The sequence below is a fragment of the Pezoporus wallicus genome, unplaced genomic scaffold (genome assembly GCF_028554395.1).
Source record: "Pezoporus wallicus isolate ANWC-B61680 ecotype Strahan unplaced genomic scaffold, APGP_CSIRO_Pwel_v1 scaffold_2584, whole genome shotgun sequence".
Lineage (NCBI taxonomy): Eukaryota > Metazoa > Chordata > Aves > Psittaciformes > Psittacidae > Pezoporus > Pezoporus wallicus.
Window position 1 is genome coordinate 9,837,422 of NW_026642851.1, and position 9,849 is coordinate 9,847,270.

The 9,849-nt window shown below is 37.5% G+C and overlaps 1 protein-coding gene across 1 annotated transcript in view; it reads left to right on the forward strand.

The window, feature by feature from the left end:
* GPR158 (G protein-coupled receptor 158) overlaps positions 1-9,428 on the forward strand; it is a 190,436-nt gene extending 181,008 nt beyond the window's left edge. Inside the window, exons 8-11 of the mRNA XM_057432434.1 lie at positions 521-659; positions 4,845-4,950; positions 6,309-6,455; positions 7,225-9,428. Coding sequence (XP_057288417.1) covers positions 521-659; positions 4,845-4,950; positions 6,309-6,455; positions 7,225-8,667 — 1,835 coding nt within the window. The 3' untranslated portion in view covers positions 8,668-9,428. The remainder of the gene's footprint in view (positions 1-520; positions 660-4,844; positions 4,951-6,308; positions 6,456-7,224) is intronic.
* The last annotated feature ends 421 nt before the right edge of the window (positions 9,429-9,849 follow it).

Sequence of the window (9,849 nt, forward strand, 5' to 3'; positions counted from 1 at the left end):
GAAATGACTCATCATATTATGGGCACCAGCAGAATGAACAGAGGTTATTTTTAAGCCCAAAATATATTGTTATATCTGAGTTATAAACCTTTGAAATGAAACTGTTGTCTTAAAAAGCTTGTAGCACCAGTATTTGCCTCTATAACAAGAACCAGAGCCACAAATAAAATGCTTGTTATTCTAAGTAATGTCAAACTTCTGTAATATCAATTTGAAAAGCAAGCAAGACATTATTAGACATTGTCTTAAAGTTTGTCAATTGAAAAACTGAAACACCGTGAATGCAAAGTTCCTGATTTGGAATAAAATAAGTGTGTAAAATTAAAACCAAATTTATCATGTACAGTGACAGTATCTGAAAGAGTCTGAATGCCTCTGTGTGTACATATGTACTTGTATAAGCATGTATTTTCTTTACATAGATACTCACACATACAGAAGATACTGTAGTACTTCAAATGTCCTTCCTTTTTCATCTATAAAACTAATTGTAAATTATTTCTTTTTGTTCTTCTCGCAGCTGAATTTTTATTCCTCTTGTGGGGTGTTTATCTCTGCTATGCAGTGCGGACAGTCCCATCAGCATTTCATGAGCCACGTTATATGGCTGTTGCAGTTCACAATGAGCTCATTATCTCTGCTATATTCCATACAATTAGGCAAGTGATCTGTAGATCTAGTAATTAACTATTTAACTTTCAGGTTTCATATGGTGCAACTTAAAATGGGTGAATGGGTTAGGTTGCATAATGGAAGGTGTTATAAATATTTAATTCTGCAGATTAAGTGATGACTAAACTTAAAAGTGATCTCATTCAAGAATATGTACAATCAACCTGTTAATTGTATAATTAGGGTTTTTTTCAGTATAACTAGCTGTTATGATCTTGTCTCAAAGTTCAGCATATATGGTAAATTAGATAAAGCGAAACTGCTGTCTGTCTTCAGTCACCTACATACTGCTCACTGGTTTGTATCCCTAGAACAGCAGGTAAGAATGTTGGTTTATGTGAACTTTTCCTGGTGTGTAAAATTGGTAAGGTGCAGCTGTATTTTGATTGTATTGGTTTGTGCATGAAGCATAGTGCTTTATATGCCGATATAAAAAATAGGTATGCATACAATGCCATAACAAATATAAAGCATGCTTGTCTTGTAAAGATTATAATGAGCTCTATATTTCATACTTGTAAATTATTACAGTAGCAACAAATAAATAAGGGTCTTTGCCGGAGCTACATGAAAATTACTATATATGCCTTTCCTACAGAGCACCCTGTAAAAATGAATTCATCCTAGAATGCTCAAAATAGTAAGATAACATGAATTTCAGCTCATCCTGTAAGAGATCCTACTGAATTTCTGTGACATTCTCACAGTTTCCTTTGCCTCCTGACAGACCTTATCTACTAAGATCTTCTGTTTTTTTTTTTTATTAATTGCTCTGCTGACAGTCTTCAAACACTTCTCTGTTCCTTGGTCTGTCTTGGAACTCACATTTTTCTCTGCCTTCTTGATATTTGCTTCCATGAGGCATATTTTTTTTTCCGAGTAAACAGCAGCAAAGCAATTTTTTCATCTCTATTCCTTCCAGGTGCTCTTTTCCCTTATCATTGTTACAAAGTTCACTGCACCTTTCAGGCTTGCAACTTTTTGTTTCCTTCAGCTTCTCCTCACCCCACATCTCAACATCCACACACTCTCAAAATCTTCTTCACTCCACAACTAACACAGACATCTTCAAAAATAGTGTTTAAAATCTGTATTCTGTAGAAGCATTTTCCTTTTCATTCCTGGTAGATAGGTAGGAAATTCAGTTACAACACTTTTGTATTGATGATAGCCGATATGAAAGCTTCTCAGTCAAAATTTTCACCCATTAATTAATGTTCCTAAACCTTATTTTGGGACATGTTAGAAGATACAGTTCAGTGCATTCAAAGGGCTATTATGTGGGTTGAAAGTTTCTTTTAACAGTAGGACCAAATGAAAGTAATTGTGGATTAAAGAGAGGGGAAAAGGGGAAAACATGGCATTTTAATACATGCCTTATGAAGGAGACACAAAAGGATTAGGTCTCTCAGTTTGTCCTCTCAAGAATGCTTCGGCCAAAGGTCTGCTGATCTTGTTCTTTAAAAAAATAAAAAAGTACATTTTGTATTGATTCTTTGCCCTCTGTCTGATACATGGCAGTTTGTTGAAGAAATATCATATACTGTTTATGGATAGGAATGAATAAAATGCATGGGAAGTACATGATTCCTCCTAAGAGTGTGTCCATTTCTGTATACGCAAGTCTTAATCCAGTCTCTTTGAAGTTCACTTTTTATTTTTGTTTGCTTTTTTGCCTTTGTCTTCCCCCACCAAGTTTTGGGTGTAAACTGAAAGGGCAGAAATGTAAGACTCAGATTTATGTGACATATCTGAGTTGTTGTGAAGTTGAAAGCAGTGGAGCCCTGAAGGACACCTACTATATTACAAGGCAGCCATCCAGTCTGAAAACTCACAAAGCTCATATAAGATTCATGTAAGCGCTAAATAAAACCTTGAACTGTTTGCATTTTGTTTTCCTTTAAAAGTATTATTCCAATTTCAGAAACAGAGGATTCTTGATTATCTTCAGATCAGCATAGCAGTAAATTCCTGCATTACTCTTTCTCTTGTATTACTGAGGACAGCAAAATTTGCATGGAAAAAATCTCATTTAAATAGAAATCTCATCTCTGCTAGGTCTGAAGGGCTACTACAAATGCTGGGGGTTTTTTAGGGGTATGGCATGGATGCCTTAGTCAAGGTTTCACACATAGAACAAGAGAAAAGCCTTGACAGTATTTGAGGATTGGAGATGTTAAAGGTTAACCAAATCTGGTGGCCATCAGGACCTGGGAGCTTACTCCCCTCTGTCTCTCTGCCTGATGGACTTGGCTGCTGTTGTTTCCTAGCTAGACGGAGGACATCCACTGGTGCAGTCACGCGCAATGCATGGCTGGCCACATGGACCACGTACATCCTGCTTCTGTTCCTCCTCTGCAGCTGATCACGTTCCCTGATGAGCCACGCACCTGTGTAGGTTCACAGTCACACTACGTTCACAGTTCCTTCAAATATGAGCACAGTTCTTAAGCCAATCTTATATCCATCTTCAGGTCTGGGGCCCTGTAGCCTGTCATGGGCTGAGACCTTGGATCTACCCGATGTGGGTCTCCTGTGTGCTGGCTAGTCCAGCCTGAAGTTTGGTCATGAGTTGAACGTACACACATGCACAGCATAGCAAGTGAGATCACAGAGACATTAGGAGAAGGATTTAATGAGAAGATAGGAGATAGTACAGTGATCTGGTGCAGGGCTCAGTCAGTGACAACTTGCTTTTATGTCACTAGCCCTTTTTATCTCCACTTCTTTCCATGCTTGTACTTCCCCCACCTACCTTAGACTCTCTCTGTCTCTGTCTTTGAATTCTCCCAAATAAACAACTTTTACTATTTGTCCCAGTTTTGCTACATCTGTACTCAAATTTGCTATTTATGATATCTTTACCTAGGTGATCACAGCCTTACATGCTGTTACTGATATGGTTCCATCGGTATCACTGACCTTGCAAGTTCTCCTCCCTCAAGAGCCCCCATTGCTCCCTTCAGTTACCTGTAAAGTTTGCTTCAAATGGCTCCTCATTAACCACCTATGAAATTTTGGCATCCACCATCAGGACTGTCTGCAAGTTTTGTTCACTTTTCGCTCTGTTGTTTGTTGCATCTAGCAGTTTCTCATGTCATCTTCAATAGTTCCCATGTTGTGTTCAGTTAGCTAAACCTCAGGTCTGAGAATCTTCATATCCCTGCACCCCTCAATAGCAACATCTCTGCAAGAAATAATTGCAATATTTTATTCTGTTCATGAAGCATTTCATTTACAAAGTATTAAACAAGAAATGATGACTGTATTATTATGGCATATAAACCAGTGTTTCATGCCAGACTATTTCTGTTAACAAAAGCTTCTGCAAAATACGCATCTGTGGACTTGGATAAGTTGCAAATGTCATTTCTGTCTGAATGATTTTTGTAAACTTGCAAATTACAAGCCAGTGGTACATCCATTCATCCATTGCATTGCTTACCATTTCTATCTTTGGGAACTCAGTAAGGCAGATAAGCCAAGCATGTTCCAGCTAGCTTTAACTGCACTGCTTGTTCTACTGTTCTTTGAGAAAGCTCAGCAAGGAATTGCTTAGTTTGGGATGTTCAGCCACTCATTTCCTAGCATTTGCAAGGCTCTTGGCCCTGCAGCATTGGGCTGGGTGATCCTACAATCGAGACCATTTCTTTGCTCCCTGCTAAAAAGCATTTCAGTTTGCTTCTCTCTTTGATGGCTTATCAGCCGCACTCTGTAGCTGCAATCTGTGAGCATCCTGTATTTATGAAGTACACTGTAATTTATCATAGTACATGTGCTTACTTAACCTAAAATCACCTGTTGAGATCCTTAACGTATATAAGCTGCCATAACTCAGTTCAGGCCAAAGAAGCTGTGACAGTATAGACCATCGAAAAAGTCAGCTAAGTAGGGTGAAGAAGGTGAAATAAACAATATAATTTAAGGTCTGTTGTTTCTTTTGTACTCTATTTGGCCTTGTTTTGTTGATTGGAGTTTTTTTTTCCTGAGTTGTTTTCAGATTGTGGTATATAGGTAAAGCATAAGGATGTCATTTTTAGTCTGTATGAAAGCAGAATAAAACCAGCTGTGTCTGGCCTTTCAATGAAAAGAAACCTAAGGAACATTAAAAATGTTAAATCTAATGCACTGGAGAAAAGGCAGTGAATTGCAGCCTTGAATTCTATTTTCAGATTCATTCTTGCTTCGAGACTTCAGTCTGACTGGATGCTGATGCTGTTCTTTGCACACACGCACTTGACTGTGACAGTCACTGTTGGGCTACTTCTGATCCCTAAGGTATTTGAGTCTCCTGTTTTTTTTCTTTTTCCAAGACTGAGGCAGATAGATGTTCTTCAGAAGCAATTCAGTATAAAATAGCAACTGATAGAATAGGAAGAGAAAAGATTTGTCTTTATTGCCTAAAACGCTATTTTTTTTTTTATTTATTTTAAAAACTCTTACACATTTTCAAAGATTATTACTTTCAGCTTTCAAAATTCCAGGAGTTTAAAGTACTTAAAATTTTGATGTGATTAATACAAGGAGGAAAGAATCCCGCCTTGCCTAATGATGGTTATTTTCAGGTATTTGGTTCAACTTGTACAATTTTCAGATTAATGAAGCCACTGTTCCCATCTTTTGCCTATGTGTCAGAATAGGGTATGCTGATAACTGTCAAATGTACATGCAGTAAACAGTCATAGTAAGAGGACACATCGATTGAGCCTTGATACTGAATAACCTTATTTTAAATTATTTGTCTGGTCTTTAGAATATTCTTATTATTTCCTATTTTACATCCATGTACTTTATTTCATACACTAACCTAAAAAATGTGTTGACCTTTCTGAAGCTGACTCATAACTAAGGATCCAGCATTTCCATTTTTAGTTTATGATCTGTGTAACACTGCACAAACTTTTTTTCCAGCACACCAATTAATGCAGGGAATTAAGAGAAGATTCACAAGGTTTAGTTCCATTCATAAAGTCCTGAAGTCAGATGACTGTGTGGACAATAGTAACTACAGATGAGTGAATCACTATGAATAAAAAAAATTAGCTGACTGTCTCTCTCCACTCTTGATCCACACATTTGCTAAAACTTAGAAGATAGAAATTACCTTGTCTGCTTTTTTTATTTGTTTCCTGCTGGTTTGTTTTTTTTTCCTTTCTCTTTTTATTTTTTCCTTTCCATTTTTGCCACCTCATCTCTTCCTTCTCAAGGTCAGGATCTAAAATGGGAGAATTGCTTTCTGCAGGATTATAAAACTGTATGGATTATAAAATCTAGTCTTAATGGCTTTAGTAGCCTAATTGGAAATACTGGCTGAAAGTCTATTTCCATACTAGCTTGATTTAAATGCAGTTTTAAAGAGGTTCAAATAAGCACCAAATTAACTGCTCAGGGAGAGGGTTTTCTTGTTAAAATTTCTAAGATTTATCAAGTTAAGAGATTATTAATAAGAGTTTATTCCATACAATACTGATATTCTATACTACATATGCCAATGATGCCTATAGCTAGTGATTTGAGTTCAGAAGTTCTTATGAATTCCATAGAAGGATCATTGTGCAATAAAAACTGTTGATGTGAACTCCTACAGTAATGCTGAAGTAAACTTTTGAACTGATGGCAGTGTCTTTTTTATGCAGTTTTCACATTCAAGCAATAACCCAAGAGATGATATAGCTACAGAAGCTTATGAAGATGAGCTTGACATGGGTCGATCTGGATCCTATCTGAACAGCAGTATCAATTCAGCATGGAGTGAACATAGTTTGGATCCTGAAGATATTCGGGTAGATATAATTAATTTAAATAGAATTTATTTTCAAGAACAACGCTTTTTCCTATGAGTAAATTCTGAATTGCATCAATTTGAATTTTTGTGCAGGTATCAGCTGAAATAGGCCAGCTTAGGTCTCTCAGTGACTGTGGTATCAGGTCATGTGAAATCTCATGGAAAATATTCACTAGTGTGAAGAGACACTGCGTCGCTAGTTGTAGTAAAAGTCCTACTGGAGGCTAAAGAGGAGGAATCGTCCGCAGCAAGAGCTGTTTATCAGTTTACATAGCCTCTTTGAATTGTCTTGAAGTACAAGCAATATGTGGTGTCAGTGTGACCAGTCATTTGTATATAACATGTCTGTAACTATACATAACTATATGGATAAAATTTTAAAAAACCACATGATTAACAGAAAAAAAAAACCACTTTATTCCTACATTACATGATAAAAGGGCTGATGTTCCCAGAATAAAGAACAGCTGTGAGTTCAGCAGGAAAGCATACACACAGCCCTGTGAAATCTGAAACATACAGCATAAATGTATATGAATTGCGCATGCTGTATGATGCACAGCTGTGGAAGGTTACACATTTGTGTGTAAGGGTTGAACTTAAAATTGGGATTCAAGTTGACGGAGAAATGGCGTATTCAAGAATTAGACAAGTCAGGAATAAGTTCAATGACATTTTTAGAGCAGTAGGCGATGCATTCATCAGGCTGCTTGTTTGACTGTACTTGCTCTGTACTTGCTAGTTTTTCCATTCACTTTGCTTTGCAGGATGAATTGAAGAAACTATATGCCCAGCTTGAAATCTATAAAAGGAAAAAGATGATTGCTAATAACCCACATCTCCAGAAGAAAAGGTGCTCTAAAAAGGGGTTGGGGCGCTCAATAATGCGACGTATTACAGAAATCCCTGAGACGGTCACCAGGCAGTGCTCCAGGGATGAGAAGGACCTGATGGAGCATAGTGTTGTGAAGAACATGGCTACGCTGAAGAAAAACCCACCAGACTCCACAAGTTCTGCAAAGCCAAAAGAGGAGACTTTGAAAAATAGGGTCTTTTCCTTAAAAAAGTCCCACAGCACTTACGATCATGTTAGGGATCAAACAGAAGAACCAAATAGCTTAACTACAGAAAGCACTGAAGTTATAGCTGCTGAGAATTCACTACTGGACTCACTGAATGATAACAAGTTAACCAAAAATGCTCCTGAAAAGGTTGAAGCTGTCTCCACTGAATCGGTCCCTTTGGTGTGCAAATCAGTAAGTGCACATAATTTAAGTGCCGATAAGAAGCCTCTGCATCCAAGAACATCTGTGTTACAAAAATCCCTCAGTGTTATTGCTAGTGCCAAGGAAAAGACTCTGGGACTAACAGGTAAAACACAAAGTCTGGAAGAAAGCACTAAGTCTCATAAACCTCAGCCAAAGGGTAAGGAGGCTGGCAAAAAGCACTCGGTCTCTGATAAAGGTGAGCATAAGGATTCCCACCAGAAGAACTCTACCCACTCTGAGGAAGCAAAGAAAGCCCATAAATCTTCAATTATGAAGCAGCAAAGGGTTAGTCAGACACCTGCAAATCCAGACACAGGCCCAGGTAAGTCTCTACACAAGGACAATTTCGACATAGGAGAAGTCTGTCCTTGGGAGATATATGACCAAACTCCTGGTCCTGTGCCTTCTGACTCTAAAGTTCAAAAACACGTGTCTATTGCTTCCTCAGAGCCAGAGAAAAACCACCCTTCTCAGCCAAAGGGGAAGACTCATCGTAAGCTGAAGACACCTGAGGGGTATCAGCAGTCAAATCAAATATGTTCAGAGAAGGTGGAGGAAGCCGCTCAGGAGACACAAGAGCAAAATGACAAAACCCAGTCAAATTCCAAGTCTCCAGTTTCCCCTGGGCTGAAGCATGAGAATGTTAATAGATATACACCTAATACCTGTGCTGGGGAGCTGGAAGAGCTACCCCAGAGAGCAGCAGAAAAAGAAAACCTCAATAAATTGGCAGAACAGAAAAAAAATGCCTCTTCCGAGGGAAATGTGCTTTCATCTGACTCCCATAAGCCAAGTAGTTACTTCCAGCAACCTTTAGCATCTCGAGCTGAAGTCTGCCCTTGGGAGTATGATACACAAGATTTACCAAATGCAGGAAGAAGTGTAGCTTTATCGAACACCTCTGCTATAAGTGCAAATAAAACAGCAACACCTCGAAAATAAGAGGCTTTTGGACTGAGGAGAGTAGCAACATTAAGAAGAAAACAGGAAAGACAGAGGGGACTTAGGCCAAAAGGATCTGAAAATTCCTAAGGAGCATCACTTAAATCAAGGGAATCAGCACTACAAAGGAGTTAAGCAAAGTAAATTATCATTAATGTTATTGTTTAGTTCTTGAGTGCCAACAATGTGATTAGCAGTGTCCAGAATATGGTCCCTGCTCCAAGGATTTTACTGTATCAATGAAAGAAACCTGCCTTTGTGAAATCACTTCTCTTTTAAAAGAAAAACATGCAGTGGTAACAAATGCACAGTACAGATCTCAACTGAATTATTTCTGAATGCCAGAACTGGCTTTAACTTGCCCTTGGGACTTTAAAGATCCAGCAGAAGTAGGGAACACAAAATGTCCTGATGGCAAAAAGGGGTATCAATGAGCAGCTTATTAAAATGGCGAATTTTCACTTTACATATTTAGTCTAGATAGCACCGCTAACTCAATGCATCCCCAAACACATTTTATATAATGATTGCTCTCATTTTCTTATTACTGTGTGTTTAAGTACATTGTTGTGTCTCATATTAAAGCATTCCAGATTGTATAATTTTTTGCAAATAACTTTGATATTATGTGACACAACAGCGCATTTATGCAATCTGCAGATACTTTCTTCTAATTGCAAGTTAAAATACCTGCTGTAGACTTTTTGTTTAGATATAGAATTGCAGTAATCTTTCACTGGCTATGGAAGCCATAATTCATATTGGGCTTTGGAGATTTTTTTTTTCTTTCCTGTGATTTATATAGTGATTTTGTCTTTTTTTGTTTACTCTCTGTTATTTATAGTTTGATACAGTATTATTCAGGGGTTTTATACACAGTAAGTTACTTGTTTATGCATTTCCCTGTTAATGCTCATAGACTTTGTTTATAGTGGAAATTCAGTCGTCTTAGCTGCTTATTCTTAGGACAACTTATCTGTTGTTTGTTACTAATTGGAAGCTATCATCTAACAAACCAGAAATCTTGCTTAAATATCAGTGGTGATACTGAGTATATCCCACTATTAAAATACGCAAGAATGACAATGAAAGTATACCCCAGAAATGATTGCCTATTTTACTAAAACCAGATAACCCTGGGAAATATATTAGCTAGTTCATATAAAACAACAGTGTACTGTT